This window comes from Pieris napi, chromosome 22 (assembly GCF_905475465.1).
Source record: "Pieris napi chromosome 22, ilPieNapi1.2, whole genome shotgun sequence".
Classification (NCBI taxonomy): domain Eukaryota; kingdom Metazoa; phylum Arthropoda; class Insecta; order Lepidoptera; family Pieridae; genus Pieris; species Pieris napi.
Genome location: NC_062255.1, coordinates 7927399 through 7952438, shown reverse-complemented (window position 1 = coordinate 7952438; position 25040 = coordinate 7927399). Strand labels below are relative to the sequence as shown.

Here is a 25040-nt window from a genome sequence, read left to right as displayed (position 1 = left end):
GTTTCTTTTAATTTACAGGATGGGAATGATCAATGACTCAAAGATTTACCATAAATTTAATACTTCCAAGTTCAAAATGTGTATAAAATATCAGTTGTTTATGTTATTGGTGTAGAAATTTAGTATGTTAACATTAATTACATTGTTTAGGTCTTTATTACATTTCATTTTATTCCAAACAATTCTTGATCTTTACAGTAAAAGTATGTTTTACTTGTGGTGCAGTCACAAAGATTCTATAAAATATCAAACTTAAAATTTACAAATAATAACAAAATAAATATTTTTATTCACACACTATAAATCACAATACAACATTATAAATCACAATTTAGCTTGAAAAAATTTAAATAAATTAGTAAACATAAGAACAGTTTTAACAAAACTCCTTGTTAAATATCAGCAAACATCTCATTTATTTGAGTACTTATTGTCACCTCAGTCAAATCAGCCATTGTGTCATTTTCATACAATTGACTGTCTTCATCTTGATTTATAAAAGTACTTTTCTCATTTTCGCTTTTAATAATAAAATTTACTTTCTTTTTATCAAACATTTCTAAAATATTATTTTTTTTCCTATCATTTAATTCAGTTTTGAATTCTCTCAACCAGTTATTGTAGTATGATGGGTCGGCCAGAACACATTCATTTCTGAAATGCTCTATTGCATTAAATGCTTTATCATAGTTTCCATCGATATTCCCAAAAATTAATCTCTCTATAACTTGTGACATTTCAAAGCAAAGATCCTTAAAAGGTTTTCCTGCTTTTTTCAACATGACAAAATCATTAGTAGGGTCTGTTTCAATATTTTCTACCTTAAAAAGCTTATCCACAATATTCAGTTGCATTTTCTGCTTATCATTCTCTAGTCTATGTTCATCAAACGTTGGCTTTACAAGATCAACATCCATAGGCTCAATAATAATTTTCTTAGATTTCACTTCTACTTTATTCAACTGAAACAGGCTTTTAAGTTTTTGAATGGGCTCTTTGGCTCTCTTTTCTATCAAAGGAGGTGTTTTAAAAAGCATCATTATCTCTTCTCTTGGTGGTGGCAATGGTTTGCCTGGATTCATAGCTCTATAAGCAATGCAATCCATAACATATTGTGCTGCAGGACTCACTGTTTCAGCAATTGGAAATGCCTCAGTATCATCAAAGTCTGATTCCTGATATGCCTTAGTAAGATCCATTGCCTGAATTAAATTTTTAAAGGCATTAACCTGTTCATCTGTGCAGGCATATTTCTTTGAATTTGTGGGAGGGAAAGCTATATGTTTTAAGTCTTCTTTATAGCAAATACCTATTAAAGAAAGACAGATACATTTTGTATCAATCACAGGCATTAACACATACATTTTTGGGGCATTTCCAGTATTATACACTCTTCTTACTAACCCAACTAAGTTTAATTCATGGAGACACTCAGCCAGACATTTTATTGTATATTGTGCTTTTTTGTCTTTCTTAGATCCAAAAAGATATGATAAACCATCACCATTGAGTGTCTGCCATGATATATTACTTGCTTTAGTAAAACCATAAACATTGAGGGATTTAACACCGGAATCATAAAGCATGCTTTTGTCGCATTCTGAAAATGGAATTATCTCCTGGCCATAATAGTATCCCTTTATTACATCTGCTTGTTCACAAATAGATTTATTGTCAGTATTAACAAATACTTTACTTTTCATAATACCTTCAGTTGTGCTTGCAGTGTTTGTGACTGGATCTCTTACATGTTTTAACCAATTTTTCACAACAGGTTCATCCTTAACACGAATATAAGCAGAGACTGGTATTTTAATATTTGGTCCAATACTTAAATCTACATTCCAGGGCATTGCATTAGTAATTTTCTTTTTATGAAAAAGCAAATACCTCATAATGAATTCAAAACTGGCAGTTGTACCATTTGTTCCTTCAACAAATTTCTTGGCAATATCAATGTCATTGCTTTTGGTTTCAGCATATAAATCTGGGCCAAAAACATCAATTTCAAAGTCATTTTCTTTAACACCAGCCAAGACCTATAATTTATAAATAGTTAGTTTTTTACTTCAAGAAATGATTAAGAAGTATCAATACTATTGATATTTACCTTGTCAATGTCTTCATCTTCAGCATAAGAAGGAGCTTCAAAGTTGGTTATCAATATAATTTGTTTATTCACAAATTTAACACCACTTATTCCATTTTGAAAGTGATTGAATGCAACTATGAGTGCATCAAACCAATTACCTTTGGCCTTGCATGGCTAGAAGACAAGAAAATATATGTATAAAAAAGAATTTTGATGCATTTTTATTAAAAAGTAGGGTAAGATTCAAAGTCGAAACTTATCACTCTGTTAATTTATTTATGTACACTCCGAAAGGTTTTCATAACATAAACATTTGTGAAGAACAATACGTAGGACATACCTTTTCTGGTAGGTCGCGAATCATTTGCCAAGTTGGAGCCTGAAGTTCACGAAACAATTCGATGTATTTAAAATCAGCGCATGACTTTTTTGAGCCCAATAATATTATACCTAGATAATTTTTACCCTGGCTTATAATTTTGCGTTCTATTATTTTGCCGACACATTCTTTAGCACTTTCATAGAAACTTTTTTCACCTTTGTTTTCTGGTTCTGACACATTTCTTCCCATATCTAATATTATTAAAGTACCTTGATCAATTTTAGTAGGCGCCATAATTTTATTAGTTAGAGGCTTAAAAAATTTAAACGTCGTACAATTTATTTTATCAGGTTATAACTTATAAGGTTTATGGAAAACGTCCAAAACGATACAAGGAAAACGAAATACGAATTACGATTTCGTTTTCTATTTACTTTAAAAGTTAAAACATGTTCGAACTTGTTTTTGTTTACTAGTGAGTATGACAACTGACAATTGACAACCCACATCGCAAAATCAACATAGAAACAGACCAATGGAGAGAGAGGCCCTTGGACTTGAGACAAACACTATTTGAGGACAGGCGTGACCCACGAATTTGTATGGGAAAAAAGAACAATATACAATAAAATGTAAAGGCGGCCATTCACGGGCGATCCATATTAGTCCATTGAAAAGTTACATTTGGGGTTGCGTTTTTTAGAGGACGCAATTTTATTTATGGAACATGTAGGGGTTGTCAATACAAGCTTAACTCCAAGTTTGTGGGGTTGGCGTGCTTGTCCCCCTTCCGCCATCTTGGATAAAGGGGTCCAAAAACCATGTTTTTGGCTATATCTCCTGAACTATCCATCGTACATAAAACTTGCAAAGACACATTTTGTAGCAAATCGCTGTGTCTACGATTATGTCCATGTAACTTTTTATCATAAATCCAAAATTCAAAAAGTTATAAATAAAAAAGTGATAGCTAGCTACCATTCTAATAACTGATTGATAATATAATTATGTCGAAGATTACCATATCAGCAAGTTGTCTGTGGAATAGGCCTACTAGGAATACCAATAAGTAAAATTGTAGGAATAAAAAAAAAATAAAAAAAAATATATTTGGAAAATTTGTTTAAAATAAACGAGAGATCTTAAAAGTAAGGTAAAACTGCTGTTTTGATCGGCTTGTCATGAGCATTGACGCACCTAGTCAACTTTAGAAATAGAAAATATTTTCACTTTTTTTACTTATAACTTTTTAAATTTTGGATTTATGATAAAAAGTTACATAAACATAATTGTAGGCACAGCGATTTGCTACAAAATGTGTCTTTACAAGTTAAATGTAGGATGGATAGTTTAGGAGATATAGCCAAAAACGTGGTTTTTGGACCCCTTTTTCCAAGATGGCGGCCGTGGGACAAGGGTGGCGACCCCACAAACTTGGTTTTAGCTTTACACTGACCCCCCCTACACATCAAAAAAATAAAATTGCGTCCTCTAAAAAACGCAAGGTTAGGCCTAAAAAATGTAACATTTCAATGGACTATATGGCTTTCGCCCCACGGGCTCAATACTCGACGTCGCGCCGAGCCAAATTCATGCCATTCACAAACGCGCTAGCGAGCCGTACCATTTGATCATTTTGAGTGTAGGCGTCGATAGCCCGGACGTGTTCATAATGAACTTCGATTCAGAAGATGAGTTTTATTTATCTACCATAGGGATTTGTCTAGTTTTAAAAAAAGAAAGTGGTGTAAGGATTGGTTGCTAAAAAGATCGCAACTCACTCACATAAATTTAATGAAGGAGTTGACTTTTTTTTCTAATCTTATAAATAAATTGAATAGCAAAGTCACGGTTTGAACTCATTGCGAAAACGATTTATATTAACAATGCGCCACGTGCTTCCCATCCAACGGCTAAACGCAAACTAAAATCAAAATTGGTGTCTTTGGCTCTCGAGTAACACCATTCACGAACGAGCAAACCGTGGTTTTCCGCATTTACCAGCGCGCCAATTGACTCGGCGCGATGGATTTTCGCGCAGTTGGAATTCCATCGTGCCGAACCAATCCATTTGGACCGACAGTGTTTTCACATTCATGGACGAATTTAGGATCGACAGCGTGTCAAATGGATCGATGGATCGCCCGTGAATGGCCGCCTTAATGCGGCGTTCCCACGAGGCGTTAATCACGACAGTCGACCACGCTTTCGTGAAATACACTTCTGTGTGAACGCATAGGCGTTAAACTTGCTTTCGTGAGGAACGGCGCACGACACAAGCGTGGATAGATCAAACGTGTTTGATTTTCAGTCGTGATATACCGTTCGTGAAGCCAAGATGTCGTCACAACAACGTGGAATTAAGTTTAACGACAGTGAAACTACGCGTTTTTTGGAGTTATATTCTATGGAAAAGGTATTATATGATCCAAGTTTGGAGGAATACCGTGATAGAGATTTATATATCGATGTTTCGATAATGACTAAGTCGAAACACGAAGCGTGAACGGCACGAAATCCCCCAACCATGTGAACGTTTCATCAATTCACACTTTCGTGAGTGTCACGAACGACAGTTGACTAGCGTAGTTGACTGTCGTGATTAACGCTCCGTGGGAACGCCCCATAAGGCTGAGCTCCAGCCTCCATGGGCTCCATTAATTAAACTTAGTAAGAAGAGTTTATACTACTGCAATATTTATGCCTTTATGCCAGCGATTGAACCAATATGTATCCGCCTATCTTTATTCGTGTTGGTTACTGACAACTACAACTCTATGAAACTATTTAGAAATGTAAATAGTATAGCATGCTAGTAAATCATATAATACATGTTGTAAGAACATAGTATCATGATATGCTAGTGACAACACATTTTTAGCAGGTGACATAGATATTTGTGTTTCCAATTATCTCTTTGGTTATTGTTTTCACCTTTATAGTCTTGATCTGTGGTTCACTTTTGAGTTTCGACATCATGTTGAAAAGTCAAAACCACCGACAGTCAAGTCATAACACAACAGAATTGTTTTTACTTTGGTCGCACTTCGCAGTTTTTTGAGTGGATATTAAATTATGAATATTGTTTCTAAATAAACATAGAACAAAACTTTAAAATTTAATACAATGAAACATAAATAAAAATGTAGCTAATTATTTCTACTAAATACTTCTTAACTAATAGTTCTATGTATAGTAAAACTGATAATTTTATTTATCTGAGACTTCCAAGGGTAGAAGATGAAGTTTTCATTTCAACACCGTGCTTTTTACTGCTACATTGGGATGAGCATTTGGATTTTCTTTCTGATTACCGGTAAATATCTTTTATTCATAAAACAGTATTCAAGCAATATAAACACGGTCGATATGCGCAACACCAATTTGACCAAACAATTTAATCATCGATTAATGAAAATTCAAGTAACTTAAACTCATAATCATTTTTAATTATGTTCCAATACACCAAACGGTCCTAATAAGATATTGTAATAATATATGAAGTAATTTTAAATTAAAATTCTCATACTTGCCTCTAAATATTTCAGTGGTATACAAATACATAACAATAAATGATGATCCTGTAGCTGTAAAGTTAGAGCACAATGAATACACATTTAAAATTGATACCAAATATAGAAGGATTTTCCATAGGGCATGTAATCCCCCTGAAGATATTGTGAGGGGTTCAGAAGGTATTTATGATTATGCTCCTCCACGCCTGATACACAATTCTTAATCCTGGATATCCCTGCATACTATGTACATTTAAATGGTGTTGATGTAATGCCACAAGATTTTTAACATGGTACATACCAGCGTTGCCAGATTTTTTTATTGCCAAGTCGGGATTTTTGAACTTTTTGAGTTAAAAAAGCGGGAATCTTTCGTCGAAAGCGGGACATAGTAACTAAAGGTGATATTTTAAATCAGATTTACCCTATTGTTAAATACTTGTCTTCTTAATAAAAAAAAACCAAAAAAAGTATTCTGCTTTTATAACTCTCTAGTAATTCTGCTTTAATTTACAGACAATTTGAAGTTGGCATCCATATTTATATTATAATTTATGTGGGATAAATGACATTCAGGGAAGCAGTTTGATGTTGCGATACCTAACATGAAAAATAGTAGTTTAGTTTTCCTGGTATCTTTTTTTAGTAACTGTTGAAAGAGCTGGTGCCATTTCTGTGCATGGCAGTGGTGTCTTGAGTGACGGTTGAGTTAACTCCAAAAAGCGGGAAAAAGCCTTGAAAAAAAAGTGGCATTTAATTTTGGACGTATGGCAACGCTGGTACATACCTACTGGCAGATTATCCTTATCATAGTTTAGGCTATGCATGTTTTTTATAAGCATAGTTTTATATGTTAATGGATAATTGTGCTGTTGAAAGTTGTAACGTTTTAAACATTTAACTTATTATAAATGAAACATTTTCAGGTCTGGTAGAAATTGATTCATGGTTATTACAAGGAGTTCTTGTTATAACTAGGCATGGGGATAGAGGTCCACTCACACATCTTAAGGGAGGTGACAAGTTACCATGTGATAATGTGCCAGTTTCAGCATTGCTGCGAAGGTATTTTGAGTGATAAGAAATGGAAATATGTATATTGTTAATTAAATCATGAAACAATTAAATATATTTCCTCTTATTTTTCTACTGATATGTAAATCAGTATAAACCTCATTCAATGGTTTATTGGCAAAACATATAATTTAATGATGCAGTCTGTGAATAGTGCATAATAGGTCCTATGATAATATTACATGATATAGTTGTAAAGAAACGAAAACCAAAAGTTAATTTAATCTTGTATAAATTTCACATTACTATTTAAATACATAGTAACATTAAGTCAGAAGCTATGATCTATATTACAAAATTTATTACAACATCATGGTTTTCGGTTTAGTTTAACTTTCGCCCGTATTTCTTAAGATTTTAATACAAAAATCTATTGTTACCTTTAATATATTAAGAATCAAATTTACATATTATTCTACATTTTGATTTACTAGCTTTGGGATATGGACCCCTCTTCTTTACATGTTTACTAAATTGTTTTAAATTCATTTTTTTTTAAACTATTTTCAGTTATGAAGAGTTTGTGCTCAACGCAAGTTCATTAGGCCGTGCTTGGTGGGTAGCTGGTCCTGGACCCTTTCATAACTTCCCGTCATTACCTCGTACTGCAACAACTCACTGTGCCCTCGGACAACTGACACCTAAGGGACTCTTGCAAATGATTACTGTGGGTAAGGAATAAATAATCCGATATTTACCATTTTCAATTTCTTTATCATTCATATACTTAATCCATTTAATAAAGAATTAACAAATTTCATACATACAATGTAAACATTTAAATGCTTATGTATACATTTAAAGCTTAAACCTTAAATTGCTTTCTTATGTTAGTTAAGTAATTGGGCATAAATATTTATTAATTTTGTATGAATAAATAAAAAATATTGTAACAAAAGAATCAAGTATATTCTTTAGTGTTAATTCAATTGCTTATCCATATATGGGTTATGTGTTGTACATATGTAGGTATACCTTAGAAAGCACTATTGAACACATCTTAAATGACGTGAAATATTTTTGAAACTGAATATAAATTCAAACCATCTCTGGCTATATTTTCAGTGTACCTGTTTGTTATTATATATAATTTATGTTAGCTGTAGGATTACGAAATAAATAAATTAATTAATTAAATGTAATGTTGTAAAGACTTATGAGGATGTGACCAACTCTAATGGTTTCTAATTTTTTATAGAAACAGAAAACCGAATTTTAATACTAATTTATTTACTATTTATTTATATCCTTATACACAATATATACAAATTCAACACAATACAAAATACATACAAATACATTTCTGCATGTTTCTCTAATCTTGTAACTATAATAACACATTCCAAACCATTTATGCTATAAATAAGCTATATTTTCCCTTACCATTAAATTAACACCGGGTTTTTTTTTTCATTTTTTTATGAATAGTGTTTGAACTTGACTTAAATTAGGTTTAGGCTATGTTCACATGTAACACGCGTCAACGCGCGATCAAATTTGAAGAGAGTTCAGATGATGAGCGCTAATGCGCGTTGCGAGAGTACTCGTCAGTCTAGTTCGGTAGAACGTAGAAAATGGCCATTAGATTAATATCAAAGCGCGCGTCAACGCGCGATCACCTGCGTCTAGAGACTTTTTCTCTGAGCGCCGCGTTGACGCGCGCTCATATAAACAGTTGTATGAAAATACCACAATGTCAAGTCGCGCGATTTGAAAACGCGCGTCAAGTTTTTGCCATCTGAACATAACCTAAGGGTCTGTTTCACAATTTACGGATAAGTTCCGAATTAGCTATTTATTACTTATTGGTAGGAAACCCTATTATTGCGTTTCACGACTGTCAGATAGCGCTATTCGTCACATAAAGTCCATCATAAGTTATGAGTCCGATGAAGTGTCAAATAGCCCAATTTATCTTCCAAATAATTTATGTGTTGCATAGCTATTTGGTACTTTATCCATACATTGTGAAACAGACCCTTATAGTGTTAATAATTGTTTGAAGAGTAAATGCTGTCTGGTTTTGTTTTGGTGCAGCCACTGCCATATCAATGCAATTATTCTATAAATAAATAATTGTTTTAAATTATCAAAGATATATTTTTATAGGTAATATTTTACGTGAGGCATATGGTGAAAAGCTTAGTTTGGACAACATGGAGTTATCTGGGAAGAAAGATGCAGGTAAATATACTTTATATTTTTAATAAAAGTATTTTCGTAGCATTCTTAGATATATTTTTAATAATTAAATAAAATTAAATAGGTGTTGTTTAAAATGATGTATATTTTTAAATATTTAATCTTTCCAGTATGGCACATATTTTGTATTTATTTAACAAACGCCACTACAAAATAATTAAATTAATATATTTGTTTATCGTTTTTTTAATTATCAATTACACACTTGTTTTACTTATAGTCCCTGTGTCGCTCAATTTAAAAATCAACATCACAATCAATAATCAACAACAATATAAATATTAATTTACTATGGAGAATGTGAAAAGATCTAGAAACATAGGTTGAATTAATTCGATTAATGTCCTTAACTAAAAAGAACAAAAAAGAAACACTGTAAAAAATGTGTACAATACGTCACACCATAAAACCTGCTCTTGGTTCTCTGCCCACGCAGACTCCATTAAGATGTATAGGGTGTTTAATATGACGAAATTCTCTCAGGTGGTATAGCGTATAGTACGCGTTATCGCCGCACATTTCAGTCTCTTCAGGCGTTATCTTGGGGAGGGACGAGGGGTGCCGCAGCAGCTCGCGAAGCCCACAGTGTTGCCTTCTGCTTTAGGCACTGTGCCTGCAATGCTCATCATACACTTGCCAAGTTAGTATTTCCAAAGGATGACGTGTTGCATTTCTGTGTTTGATAACTTTAACGTTATCAGCGTTCTGTGCCTGCTAAGGGAGCGTTCAAGTATTACGTAACGCAGTTTTTGGAGATGATTGACCCCCCCCATGTAACTCGCCGTAACGTTTTTCAGTACCCAAGTACAGTACTGTACCCAAGTATAGTAAACGTTTCGTGACCACCTAGTGACTCTTAAGTTACTATTATGTGATGTAAGTCGAAAAAATACTAACAATAACGCGTAATTTAATCCCCGCCCCGCATCGTAACGTTTTACAAAAGGACCCCCCTCCCTACCAAAATTCGTTACGTAATACTTGAACGCTCCCTAACACGAAACTATTACTTTCTCTAGGAATCGAACTTAGTACTAGTGACGCATTTATAACTAAGCCGCGAAGGTGAATAACATTACTTAGTTTAAAAATATAACGTATGGATTGAATGAAAAGGTCGCGGACATATTATGTTCATTATAGTTCCGTGCTAACAGTTTGCATGTTCTGAGATTGATATATTGTAACATTATTTTACAGAAAAATAAGTATGCAAGCAAAAACCAGACTAGAATCCCATCCAAAAATTAAAGAGCTAATTAAAAAGCTATCCAAAGTATTATTCGAATCTCAAGAGTACACAGATGCCGATGTCGTACGAGACGCTCTTTTAGCTTACATGTGCCACGATGCACCTCTCCCCTGTTCACAAACAAACAAAAAACTAAATATTGACAAAGAAAGGAAATTTCGTTCGGAAACACTCAGGAATCTTCTAGAAGTTGACATTGATACACTGAACATGGAGTTGGATTATATTAACAATCAACTAGACTTTAACAACGAAATCGGTAGAAAAGCGCGTGACATAATCAAACCATTTGACAGGAATAAGCAACCCCTAGACTTTGACGCTCAAATGGAGAGAGAAAAATTGCTGTACTACCAACAACGCTATCTAGATACCGACTATGATGACGTGGTGATTGTTAAAAAGAATCTAGACGCAGATTTCAATTTCCCAAACGAGCAAGATTTTGACGAAGAATATCGAGAACCGACGGATTCGACTGAACAATTTTGCGTCAGGAAGGAACATATAATATCGCTTTTCGCGTATTTGGAGTGGAGTTACCGTCAAGATGTTAAAGATGTTAATAACAGACGAAGAAGTTTGCTAATCGCATATGGTTTAATCCATAACATCGTGCAGAATATGATTAGAATGATCTCAGAGAATAAGCCAAAGTTTGTCGTTTATTCTGGACATGATAAGACACTACAAGCGATGATTCTCGCTCTAGGTCTTAATAACTATCAGCATTACAACATACAGTATGCCAGTCGGATGATCTTCGAAGTGTATAGGAGGAAAGATTTGATGGACGAATTTAAGTTTACTAAAAGGAAAGCTGTTGCCCAGGATTTTTACTTCCGCGTGGTGTATAACGGCGAAGATGTTACGGATGAGATTGGGTTCTGCAAAAGTACAATAGTTATGAAGGTAGTGGATCCAATTGATGATAGGCGAACGTATAATACATATCTGTGTCCAATTGAAAGTATTGTTAGGTTTATACACGATGATTATTTCGCTGGTTTCAATGTTAGTAATTATAAAGACGCGTGTGCTACGTATGGGAAGCGCGTTTAGCAAGTTCAAAGTATGTAAAGTAAGTCGAATTATAGTAATTTTATACCTTAGGGTTTTAAAGCATTTAATTATACATAGGAACACGGAGGAATCATTGAATTAGGTTAATGATAAAAATTTGTTGGATCTCTAACATTTTTGACAGCACTCAAGAATTTCTGATCTTTAGTTTGAAGAGTATAAATTCAGTCTGCAGAAAGAGCATATCAGTTACTTATATAATTCTTATATGTATCAAATTTTCATATTTTACAACCAAGAACGACCCTCGAATTGTCCACTATGTGGAGCCAACTGTTGTATTTTCGAAACAATTCCACTTAGGGTCCTTCAAGAAAAGAGCGTACCAATTCTTAAAAGGACGGCAACGATTATTAAAAGATTAGTCTATGGTTTTTTAACCGTATTTAACTTCTAAAATTGAACTAGGTAATTCAATTTGTTTCTTAGGTTTTACCTCAATGTACAATTAATGGCTAAAAGTAGTGTACATATCACTTAGTACTTAATGTTAGGAATTTAAGACTGATTTTGTTTAACAATTTACGAATAAGTTTAGCTACATTGTGATAGTACATATTTAATTTATATTTATTAGCAATACATTAAAAAAAACATTCCCTTTTTGACTCCGAAATGGAATGGAAAATAGTTTTTTTTACATTAATAAGTTATTTGGCGTTTGAAATTAAAACTTAAAAGTATCCAACAAGAAGGAATTATTCAATTCGCTCTTATAATATAAAATGTCATATAATGTAACATTCGAATTGTAACAGTAACAAATGTCTTTTGTACCACGTATTGACACATGTAATTGCACAAAATGACAGTTTCTAACGATTGTAAAGCTGTCATTTTAACATGTCGGAATAAAAATCTATCTGTTAATGTTGACAAGCAACAGCCATAGAGCATGTCAAAATTATTTGTGTATAAACAAAACTCAAGATGTTTTAAGGACCTACAGTAATTTTAACATCGTTTCGTTGTCGAATATTACTTATGGTTGCAAACAAGTGTCAACTTTAGAAATTCAAAGTTGATTTATTTTGTCGTATTTTACAAAAAAAATGACTGAACATTAATAAAAAACAATTGATGCTTAAGTTGTGCATGAGTTTTCTACTTTTTCCATAATTATGTGTAAAACAGGGGTTTTACAGTCGATAACGAAAATTCGTTAAAATGACTAGGTTCTTAAGGTGACGATCACAGAGACGCGAGTTAGAGATTTTGACAGATGGGAGTCATTAATGGTGAGATTCAGAAACGAGATTTAGCTCTTAATGTGCCATAAACGTATTAGATTTTCGTAACCTCGTTTCTGAATATTCGATCTGTGGCGTCTTCCGTCTCTGTGTCAGTATCATATAAGATCTCAAAGTAACATGAATTTCCAGCATAAGATTTGCATCAGTATTATGATAGTTATATGAGGAATTCGATTTTATAATAATATAATTTTATTTATTTTAAAGGACTTAGAATAGAATTAGAAGAATATAATTTTATTTAAATGATCTCATTAATAATTACATTCCATGTAAATAAGCAAAAGTTTGGTAATATTGATATAACACTGATATGTATGTATAGAATGTAATACAAAATAGTACCCCAATTATATTTATTTAATACCAGCAGGTGAAGTTAACATATCAATAAGTTATTATTGTCCTTAATAATTAAAATGTAAATGTAATATAATTAAAATGTAAATGTTCAATAAAACAGAATAATCATTTTCGTTATTTTATTTATCCTCTCTATATTGCCACCGGAACTCGATGAAATACGTTTTTTTAATAATTTGGCAGTAACAAAAGAAACTACTTCAAAAAGAAAACTAAAGTAACTGTATTTCGGCTCATCATCAGATCGACTCCAGATCTTTAAAATACTTAATGAAAAAAATTAACAAACCCACTAGACGCCAATAAGATTTTCGAAAATTCTCTTTGAATTCTCTGGGATGCCATTATCAGACCTGGGGAATATTTCCAACTATAAAATAATCATCAAAATCGTTTCATAAACGACGAAGTTAGTCGCAAATACAAAAAATACACTTAGTCCAATTGAGAAACCTTTTTTTAAGTTGGTTAATCTACCGGTAGTTGCTACGAGCATATAAATTTTATATAAAGAGCATGGGATAGCGAGTATTTTGTATAGGAAACCTTTTACGACTGGATATCATATTACAATTTTCTTTGTACCTGAAATTTTATAGTAAGGCGTATTTTCAACCCTGAATAAATGTCGTTTTCAAATTCCGACTCTGCACTTATATTGCACGTTGATGAAGGTACCCTGACCAATGATCGCCAACTTGACTTGAAAGAAAAAAATGAATGATAAAATCTGAGGCTAAGAAGAAAATATAAAGCAAAATGTAGGTTTATAAGACACTCGACTAGTCTAACAACTGACTATCTAGCCTGAAAGCCTCAGTGACGTGAAGTTATATTATTGTGTTAATATCCTTAGCGATCAAAACATCAGGGCATCATTGTACTGAGTTGTAGCCGAATATTGTATCGCTACAGTTTTATCCAAAAAAAGTTTCTTTGCAGTATGAAAAAAATCGTCAGTAATTTTAATGAAGTTTAATGTTAGGATACGAATCAGTGATGGTTTATGAATGGCTCACGTGTAGCGTACTTGTGCAGTTACATTCCAATCGTATCAAATAATCGTCGCTTAGCTAACAATACCGCATATGTCAGATTTGCTTAGTTTTCAGGAGAGACAAAAAACTGTATTACTTTAACATTTTGTACAATACATGCATGATAAAAATTTTAATATATTGTATTTAGTTAAGCATGATAACTATAAAAACAAATAAAAGAAATATCGTCTTATTAGGTCATTTTCAAGACTTGAGCAGTTTTACTCTAACAAAATAAAGACTTACGCAGTGCTTTTACCTTTTATTTTTAAGCTCTATAAGTCTTTCATAGAAAATCTTTCTATGAAAAACTATCGAAATAAAAACATTTTTCAAAAACAGTTTTATAAAACTAATTATTAACTTCAATAAAATAAAAAAGGATTGCTAAATTAGCTTTTTATCAAAAAAAAAACACATTTCTTTGCCGTTTTATTTTCTTATTCCATCAGGACAACCCTTGCCGGGTTCGCTAATATTATAATATATTATAGGAACTCACTGACTTTTACGACTGTACTGTTTGACGAGATCAAAGTTACAATGGAAACCAGAGGTGGTTTGCTTTGTAATTTAGGTAATTTTTTCCATGACTTCTTATAATTCTAAACTCTCAAAAACTTTAATAAAAATGGTACATTTAACACAAACAATACAAGACAAAATAAACACTTCGAATACTTAACCTACTTCTAAAAATAATACAAAATGTTTATGGATCTAATAATGAAAAATATTTAATTTTTATAAGGAAGCGTGGAAGTTCGAAGGTATCACTGCCTTTAAATCTTGGAGATCCTTATATTTTCTTTGGGAAATTGGCAGTCTTTCAGAAAATAATTTCGGTAGCTCTTCTAAAGGTTTTATATTGGTAATTTTCATTGGACGCTGAGGCAACGGCTGCAAAGGTTCGTCAAAGTTTAAGCTATACCAAATAGTTCCATCTGGTTTATATTTTAATACCCTTAAATCGGTAACAGTGGGATCTCCGAATTTTCTGCCCGGACGAATGGTTTTGTAAATTAAAGCCTTACTGAAATTGGTAAAAAAAAGAGAATTCTAATAATCGAGACTCATATGGCATTGGGTTATCTCTAGCTGTCTTTGTTATATTCGCATACTGGGAAGGAAGGTAAATTTCTTTTCCCTTTAATCTACATTCGATGGCACTGTGTACAGAGTCGCATTCCATCTGCGTGTGACCTTTTTCTAAGAATTTTAGAATTATTTTAAATTTTTTATCGATGGATAAACGCAGAAGAGCATTGCTTAAGATGGAATTTCGATTTTGTGCACAGCAGCCATCAGAATACAATATTACCGGTAGTAATTTTCTTTTTAAAATTATCTGTAGTTGATCCACAGTGCACGATGCGAAAACGGAAGCTTCAAGGGAGCCATTTGATTCATCGAACCAGTAGCAGCAAGCTTCACGTGTTGACAAATTGTACATGGTAAAATTGTGAACAGATAAAATGTCTTGTAGTATATGGCACTAGCCTGAAGGTAGGGAGCTAATTTTACTGATCGAACATCTTGCGTAAATACATGACACGTTTTTCCTTCTATTGCCAATTTTTTGTCAGTGTCTTTTTCTTTTCTAGCTTTGTCTTTCCTATCGCGATGTATTGTAATTTCAGTATCGTTTATATTTCCAACTTTATGACCACAGCATACATCGCATTGATCTTTTTTGGGATGAAACAGACTAAGATTCTGTTTTAAGAATACATTGTCAAAAACCCTACGACAAAGACATTTTAAGGAATCCAATTCGCATTTACTGACGTATTCTTTGTATAATTGTGCCATGGTATGAAATACTGGTTCTAGGTATTGTCTGGATGAGTTTGCTCGACAGTAGTGCGATGGCATCTTCGGCAGGCTATCTAAAAATTGCTGTAGACGCTCGTGACCATCAGAGTTCTTTTTGGAGCAATCTACATTCCGAGAAATCTCAGAAGGCGGTGGCATAGCACAATCTGTCGTTATCAACCAGTATCGGACAAACCATTCTTTAATACCCAATGTATTTAATAACATTTTTTCTCTATGTCTCTTTTGTAAGTCACGTAAAGTAATAACTTTACATTGAGCGTCAACTCTTGAAAAGTCATCAGGCGTGGTATCATTATCGACCAATTTGTCCATTTTCGTGTTCTGAAGTAAAATATAATGTAATTACGATATAGTAATCATTAAAAAAACTGCGTGAAAATTGCTAATTATATCGATGAATACCGCAGCAGTCAGAAGCTCAACACAGAAGTACAGCGTAAGTCATTCAGACATCGAAACCAAGCAAAGAGAAAACCGCCTAACTCAACGAAACTGTTCATTCCAACACCGCTTAAGTATTCGTGTTTTTAATTGCAATCGTATGACGTATTTTAATAGATAAAATATGAATACTATGTTTTATTTAAGTTCCCTTACCTTTAAACTACATCAGTGCGGCCAGTCCGTTACAAAAAATGCGCTTTTTTAAAAACGACAAACGATCTTATAAGGTGCGACGTGGCACGGCCAAATTACTATGGCGTTATGATGACTTGCGCGGTGTTAGCGCAGCCAATGAGTTGTGTTGTGTTACTAGTTTTTGAATAACGCGCTCTTATTGGACGATATTACCTCTAGCGAGAGCTCATCAGACGCGCGGGAAAGTAATCTATCGAATGGTGTAAAAAACGTCATTTGGCTAAAATATGACTTGTGCGGTATTGTTAGCTAAGCGACGTAATGTAGAACTAATGTTTGGCCTTGGCATTGACATCGAAAATATTCGATTCGCATTTACGAACGTGCACTTCACGTTTCTAACATGGCGATGCATCGTGGGGCCTAAGATGTCCAGTTTAAATGCAAATACATTTTCAATACAAACTGCGGCTAACATAAGTACCTGAACAAGTTATACAAGCTTTTTATTGAGCGCGAGTTCATATTTGGGGCCTATTCATCAGTCTGACTGCTCGTAGATCTTCCTTTTACGTTTAAATTTCCTTTTTTTTATTTTTTTTATTTTACAGAATAATGTAATACAATCATAATATGTTACATTAGAAAACCGCTGTGGTTTGTAATGATTAATGTAACCATAGCAGTCTGGTTTAGTTACTTAAAACACAGCAACGAAAAATCCATAAACTAGAATATAACCACAGTGACAGTAGTTATATGTCTGAGGGCATAAAGGGCAGACTGATTTTATATCTGATCTGTTGTCATAAGAATTATAGGAAGGCTAAGGTGGGGCATGGCCCAAAAAGGTTGGGAAACACTGCACTAAAGCGTTGCACTCAGCAATATCTATATAATATTTTTGGGCACAGCAACACATCTCCAATAATATTATTGTCCTTCTCTCTGGTCATCGTGTGTGACTGTGTGTGTGTTCACTTGATTTGTTTTCAATTTCGAGTTATTGTTAAGATCAAGAACGTTAAAAAAATTGTCTGGCTAAATTATCAACAAAATAACAGATGATACTTTTTGGCAACTCGCAGCTTTTCTAGTAAGTTTGTAGCAAACAAACCTGAGGAATTTCCTGGTTTTCGAAAACAAATGGACGCTAGCCAAACTAGAAGCTTCAATAACTTATTTTGATTACATTGAAATTCAGTATATTTTTAAATATCGGCGTCATTTAATTACCACAGATTTTTTTAAAGAATCTACTTTTTAATTTATACCTACATGCGCTTCATAACATCTTATGGTACACTTTGACACTCCCAATAGTTTTTTCTAATGAAAAAACATCGACCTTCAATGTCGACCCGAAATAATCTTGTTTGACTGGGAATGGAGAACAAGACATCCACGTAACACTCAATCGTAAATTGTGTTAAATAATAAGGTGTACTAAATATATTTGTATTCTCGGAGACACATCCAGTCTATACGATTTGCCTTGAGAATATTTAAACGGTCATTGTTTGCTGGTACATATTTAACAGGTCTAGAAACTCAATACAGTGACAAATTCACAAGCGACCCTTGTCCTACAACCTTGAAATATACAAAACTTTGTGAGCGTTGCTTCTGTTTTTATTGAATATTTAAAAGAACAGAAAAAACATTGTAAAGTTTTCTTTTGTATTAAACCACATTATCTAAAGCAATTTATATAAATAATATCGTACACAAAGTATATTTACCATAATGAAAAACAATAAGTTTTTGTTCATTTTTTTTTATATTATGGCAATAGTTTTGACTTTATGCTTTTGTTCATTTACCAATTGAAATGTATGAAAGAAACAGGATTTCATAGACAATATTTTGGAGCGTTCTGAATCTATTTTAAATAAGGAAACCAAAAGGTTTTCATTAATGTAATTCTTTAAAAATATATAATTCTTGTATAAGTTCTTTTTTAATTTGAAGCATATTTAGATTGATAATAATAATAATTTATTTGCAAGAATATGTTATAAAATGTTATGGTGGTACAATCTAAAGTTCGCATATTCTGCCACACATAATGGCGTGCATATTTGTCTTAGAAGGAATTGTACATAGAAGTTAAATACATTATGAGTCATATCATTAATAGTCCATTCTTATATTATTTGTAGTGATAAAATATATTATTACGTTATCAAATTAATGTTAGTTATAATGTTTCACGTAAATAATCATTAATAGAATAATATTTTTTTTATGATTTTTAAGAACTCTAGGGCCTAGAGTCTAGGCAATGTTTGGTAAATTATTATAAACCTTGATTGCCACGAAAAAAGTGTTTTTCCTATTCAATTTCAGCCCATTTCTCCCCATGTCTAACTTTTTTGGGTAGTAGGATAGGTACATACATAATATTATGTATGCTTGCTCTATACATTTACGCGCGATACATGATCGTAAGGCTGATACTTTATACTCTATAACTAGTGTAATATTACTAAGTATTTCGGGGGTAAATATTATTTGGATAATGTAGCTTTTATGCTGAACAAATGTTTTAAATTAATACTACATACATACACAATATAATTTTGCCGTTTGCCCCCCCCCCTGTTCAATTAATTATTTTTTGTATATTAGTTAGATTTGCGTAAAACGTCACGAACAATAAAGTATAGCGTTTGTTATTAACGTAAACATTTAATTGACTGCTGGATTAATAATATTAATTGCTTTGTTTACCACAACATTCATCCAAGTATAAACTCAGGTATGCCAAATCTAAAGTTATATGTACATACTGAATCAAATGAAATAAATACTATTTTTGTAGCAATAATCGAAATAAAATTATCTAAAGAGTACCAGAAATACGATAAGTTTTAGTACCTATAGGGCAATGTACTGTCGTCTGTCGTGGCAAGCTTCCAAAATACTGAATACATAGAAAAGTTATAGATTTACTTTTTACATAAATTGATACGGGAATTGTAACCTTTCATACCCGAATGAAGACATTATTATTGTTTATTGATTTTTCTTCGAAAAAGGTTGATAAGTCTTCATTGCGTCCCGAATCGATACAATTAGGTACATCTTGAAATCGAATCTACGATCTGGTAGATGCCTGTTATTCATTTATTTATTTGAAAAGGGTTTTACAATAAAAGCTTACATCTAGGAACACACGAAAATAATAGAAACTGATTGTACACTCTTTAAAAAGCATTTTTAATATCGTTCCGTGCGATATATTTGCTAGGCAAATGGAACATTTCGTCGCCTTTCAACTGTTCCAATTCATCTTTATTTACAGGGACTTCCCAGTGCCGGATAAAGCCAGCGCGGGGCCTGTAGCAAATTCTGCCTAGGGGCCCTTGGTTAGGCTTTAGGATTTAAATAGTTCGCCTGTTTCCTCGAAATACTTATAATCGATATTATATAATATTAAAATCGATTAGAAAAGTACAATCTCGGCTACGTAAATTCGCAAAATAAATGTATACCTATATAAAAATAAAAATCTGAAGGGCACAAATAACATGCTAGTCTAAATATGTATATCGATTATAATTAAAATTTGAAAATTAACGTTAAAAAGATAAATACGTACTTATTTTTACGATAGACTAAGTGCTTCGCGTTAAAGGTGTGCAAGATATTTTACGCTACTAAATTAATAATTTTTTTATTACTGTCAGACATCCGTTGGAGCGCGGGGCCCCTAAGTTCGCGGGGCCCGTAGCATTTGCTACTCTTGCTATGTGGCTAATCCGGCACTGGGACTTCCAAATATAACAACACTGCGGTTGCATTTATTCGACACTCAGAGATACGCTTAATTATCGAAGAGATTAATAACCCGTAGTCATCCTTTATTCACATAAAAATAATGAATCAAATCAAGCTAACTATCACTGTTGTTCCTTAAAGCAGTCAATACATCCGGATTTTACGTTCCTTAATACGTATAAAGTATTTAATACGTACTAAGTATCGTCGCAGTATGTAAGAATTCTTAATGTTTTCCTGATAGTTGTAAACAGGGAGGTGTGTCTATTACGTATTGTTTATGACTAACGTTGTTTACTACCTCGTATCAAGGTCTATACTAATGAACACGATCACTTCTTGGTGTTAACTTAGGACATTTCATAACACATTTATTGGATATGTATTTAAGAAATAATGGTTTCTCGGTAAAAGGCGATTACTTGGAGGTGCTGCAGGTTGCTCTAATATTTTTGTTATGGCGAGTTGAACATTGTATGTTTGAAATTATTAGGAAATAAAGAGTGTGGCTCTGTGCGTTGCCAACTCAGAACAAGCTGTGTGTCTTCTAGTCGAGCACTTTTTTCGAGATGACATAAAAAAACGAGTGGAGCATGACGTACAGACTCGAGCGGTAACGCAAGTTCGACTCTATACATCGAGAGCACACAACGTATACGGCGAGAGAACGCTGAGGTATTTGCTACCGCGGAAAATAAATGGTCTACCCAATCAGTTATTAGATTGCCTAACGCCAACATAAACATTAAATTAAAAAACTACTTTTATATGCATTTGTCGCGCTCCTAAACAAGACTGCTATGGTTACATTAATACAAACAACAGCGGTTTTCTAATGTATCCTATTATGATTGTAATATATTTTGTAAAAAAAGAAATAAAAAAAAAAATCCTTATGGCCCGATTGTTCGATTTCCGGTGTAGCAGTTTTATTCAGCCGGAGATTAAAATCTGACTATTAAAACTATAGAAAAATAAACGCGGTAATTTAAACAATTTATCACCAAGTGGACGGCTGCCGCCGAATAGGAGCACATTTGACCTGGGGAGGGTGGGGAAGGTGTTGGATGCAAAGCGCTGGGGACAGGCCGCACTAAAAATTTTGGGGAGATGCCTATGTCCAGCAGTGGACTTCAACAGGCTGAAACGAACGAACGAACGATGACCAAGTGATTTGAATTGAACGCCATTAATATTTATGTCACAGAAGTTGTTTTATACACGTTTATATTATTTAATCACAGAGCAGCGAACTCATGTTATCGCGAATATTAATATTTTGAATCATAATTTTAAATTCTTATTTCTGATTTACATAAATGACCTCCCATTCTTTGTCAACGAAGTTCATGAGATGGTATTGTTTGCTGATGACACTTCACTTCTATTTAAAGTGAATAGGAATAACGTATTATTGGACGATGTAAACAATTCTATCTCTCGTATAGTTAACTGGTTTAATGTAAATAACTTATTGCTTAATGAGAATAAAACAAAATGTATTAGATTTACAACTACTAGCGTAAAGCGAGATATTGGTAACCTGAAAATTAAGGACAGTGAACTAAACTTTGTTGACAAAACTGTTTTTCTAGGCATAACAATAGATAGTAAACTCCAATGGGGCCCACACATAGAGACTCTTTCGAATAGGCTGAGCTCTGCAGCATATGCAGTAAAGAAAATCCGACAGTTTACTGATGAGGACACGGCTAAAATTGTGTATCATAGCTACTTTCATAGCGTTATGTCGTACGGCATTTTATTGTGGGGTGCTGCTGCAGAGGTTCAATCCATATTTGTGCTGCAGAAGCGGGCTGTTCGGGGTATTTGTTGTGTTTCTCCGAGGGAGTCGGTACGGAATAAGTTTAAGGAATTAAATATTATGACACTATCTGGTCAATATATTCTTGAAGCCTTGTTGTATGTCCAAAAAAATATAAACGATTTTAAAACAAATGGTGACTTTCACCAGTATAATACGCGAAATAGAACTAATTTGAGTGTACGACCAACCAGGCTCCAAAAGATAAATCACTCCTTATATGGAAATTGTATTCGTTTTTACAACAAACTCCCAAGCGCAATTAGAGAATTATCACTAAATAAATTCAAAGTCCTCGTTAAACGAAAATTAATCAACAAAGCTTTTTATAAATTTGAGGACTACTTAAATGATCCTAATCCTTGGGATTGAATTGCTCCAGTTCAAACAATTTGTATGACAATACTTGGCGATTAAAAAGAGTGGCGGAAAGTTTCTTGCCAGTTCTTCTTACCCGCTCTACGCCCTTGACTTGCGAACTGGTAGTAAATGTAAATTTACGATTAATTTAACTTGACTATTCAAAAGTGTACTTAGTTACCTACTTGAATAAAGATATTTTGAGTTTGAGTTTGAGTTTGAGTTAAATATTTTTTGTTCAAGAGTACATTTTTTACCATAGTCATGTTTAAAAAATGCTATTTTCCTATTCAAATTCTTTCTTGTTTCTTATTCAATAACACTAATGCTCTACGTAACACAAATCGGCGTAAACAACTTCAAGGCCATCACTGGAAAAAATATTCAGAAAAAAATAGAAAAACAATTTTGTAAAACACATGGTTACCGCAAATATTTTTACTTAGAAATACAATGATATGAAACTGAGTAGGTAATAAGTGAACCTTTGTCGTTAGATTCTTCAGTTAACGCTGGATCTTACGGTGAAGGAGCATTCCCCATAATTCACGCATTATGTAATGTATAGTCCTACCTAGTCTGGACTCTGAATCCAACACTCAAAAATCTGTGACTTATGTCAGGCACAAAAGACTGATTACCTGCCTATAAAAGAAAAAAAAGCGAAAGCGATCTGAGCGATTTATAAAGCAGTTTTTACCGCGCACCACCACTATGCAACCTGCTCATAGAAGTTTTTACGAACCAATTCGATTTAGGGTCTATCAAGAAAAGAGTTCACCAATTCTTTATAGCCCGGCAACACACTAGCGAGCCCTTTGACAATCTGAGTATCTATGGGAATCATTCAACATCAGATAAGCCTTCCTGCCAGTTTGTCCCCTGTTATACAAAAAAGAATCTGCGGCTAATACTAAAATAAATGTGGACATTATTATTTTCACTGCATGAATAAACCGGTTTGATTGGACTCGAAAAACACGAAGATGTTTTACCAAAATTACTAAATACTTATTGTAAACTTGTTGTCGTCTGTACGCTTAGATGTCCTTAAATACAGAAAAGATTAATGCGGCTTTTATTAACAGTGTTTTAAATAGTTAGAAATTCACTAGACTAAAGTCATTTAAACATAGGAAGATATTACATTCCTAAGGAATTCTCCCAGAAGACACAGTCCTAGATATTTTAACTCGAAATAGCATTTTTAATGTGATTCACACAACTTCCTAATACTAGGCACGTAGATACAACAGTTGATACCATGAACGCGGTCAAGGTTACATGGCCCCAAAAATAACGATTGTTAGGCCTCGCTCGTTCTACGTACGCTTTAATAGCTCTTATTATTGTGGTTAATATAAATCATAGCCAATTGGGAGTTAAGAATCCTATTATACAAGTTTTATTAAATATATTTAGTCAGAAAATCAAATTTTTGAATATTCTATAAAGAAACATGTGTGTGAACTTATATACACGCATTTAAAAACGAACACCAGTAAACCATCACAAAAAAGTGTACTTGTTACGCCAAAGAAGTATACATACATAAGTATTGGCATTCCGTGCCAGATCATGCCAGCATTCACACCAGCGCAAAATCGTGATACTTGGCGACTTTAACTCGACGACTGGTTCGGCTCTGTAACCACCGATGACGAGGGAAGATGCTTTCACGACTTTGCTTTAGTATACGACTTGACACTAATGGTCATTGCGATCACGCGAATGCGGTACTTGAGGTGGAAACAATAAAAAAAGCTGATTTTATTGCCAAATATGTTAAGAGAATTTCGTGATAACGTGATTCGATATTATTTCAAACATCTGGAAGTTCTATGAATATATGTAATCTTAAATAAATCAATACTTGGTATGGTGCTGGTGTAGTACATAAAATCTTATTCCATTACCAACTCTTAACTCTAATTACATAGTAGAAAAGTTTAACCTAGTTTAAATACCTTTTAAAATAAATCAGTGGCGCTACAACCTTTTTAGGCCTGAGCCTAAGATTTCTGTATCTGTTAATCTAATAGGCAAGTAGGTGATCGGCCTCCTGTGCCTGACATACGCCGTCGACTTTTTGGGTCTAAGGCAAACCGGTTTTCTAACGATGTTTTCCCTCACCTCATGTTAAATGCGCACATAGAAAGAACCATACCTTTTAACATTAACTATTTATAAATATAATAGAATCCGTTGTTACTCCATCTCAAAAACTGATTTTAATAGAACTAGATTGTTCCCTGTTGGACCTTATTCAAATCAAATGCTACTGTATATAATTATTACCAGAAAATCGTGGACACACTTATATGTAAACATAATTCAGTACTCGTGGAAGCCTAAACAGATCATACTACATCCGATCCCAAAAACATCACATCGATCAAACTGATAACGTGATTCGAAGTCGGATAACTGCGTCCTCATTTATAAATAACCCTTCATA

At 33.4% G+C, this 25040-nt stretch overlaps 2 protein-coding genes and 1 long non-coding RNA gene across 3 annotated transcripts; 1 reads left to right on the top strand and 2 right to left on the bottom strand.

Annotated features, from left to right (window-relative positions):
- Window positions 1–266: 266 nt before the first annotated feature.
- On the bottom strand, window positions 267–3024 carry LOC125060740 (X-ray repair cross-complementing protein 5-like). The gene is made up of 3 exons (XM_047665772.1): window positions 2433–3024; window positions 2111–2266; window positions 267–2039 (listed from the first exon to the last, which is right to left on the bottom strand). The coding sequence occupies exons 1-3, from the start codon at window positions 2706–2708 to the stop codon at window positions 393–395; spliced, it is 2079 nt and encodes a 692-aa protein (XP_047521728.1). The 5' UTR covers window positions 2709–3024; the 3' UTR covers window positions 267–392.
- Window positions 3025–5423: 2399 nt separating this feature from the next.
- LOC125060918 lies at window positions 5424–12999 on the top strand. Its single transcript, XM_047666033.1, has 7 exons — window positions 5424–5730; window positions 5963–6109; window positions 6856–6994; window positions 7514–7674; window positions 9113–9187; window positions 9689–9845; window positions 10406–12999. The coding sequence occupies exons 1-7, from the start codon at window positions 5655–5657 to the stop codon at window positions 11517–11519; spliced, it is 1869 nt and encodes a 622-aa protein (XP_047521989.1). The 5' UTR covers window positions 5424–5654; the 3' UTR covers window positions 11520–12999.
- Window positions 13000–14784: 1785 nt separating this feature from the next.
- On the bottom strand, window positions 14785–16936 carry LOC125060989. Its single transcript, XR_007118955.1, has 2 exons — window positions 16633–16936; window positions 14785–16356 (listed from the first exon to the last, which is right to left on the bottom strand). It is a non-coding gene; the product is annotated as an uncharacterized LOC125060989 (long non-coding RNA).
- Between the last annotated feature and the right edge of the window lie 8104 nt (window positions 16937–25040).

Coding starts and splice junctions, on each gene's coding strand:
- LOC125060740 (XM_047665772.1), bottom strand. CDS start 2,708: ATGGCGCCTACTAAAATTGATCAAGGTACTTTAATAATATTAGATATG. Junction 2,267..2,432: donor TTCGCGACCTACCAGAAAAG/GTATGTCCTACG, acceptor CTTGTCTTCTAG/CCATGCAAGGCCAAAGGTAA. Junction 2,040..2,110: donor AAGATGAAGACATTGACAAG/GTAAATATCAAT, acceptor TATAAATTATAG/GTCTTGGCTGGTGTTAAAGA.
- LOC125060918 (XM_047666033.1), top strand. CDS start 5,655: ATGAAGTTTTCATTTCAACACCGTGCTTTTTACTGCTACATTGGGATG. Junction 9,188..9,688: donor ATCTGGGAAGAAAGATGCAG/GTAAATATACTT, acceptor AAATTCTCTCAG/GTGGTATAGCGTATAGTACG. Junction 9,846..10,405: donor GCTCATCATACACTTGCCAA/GTTAGTATTTCC, acceptor ATTATTTTACAG/AAAAATAAGTATGCAAGCAA.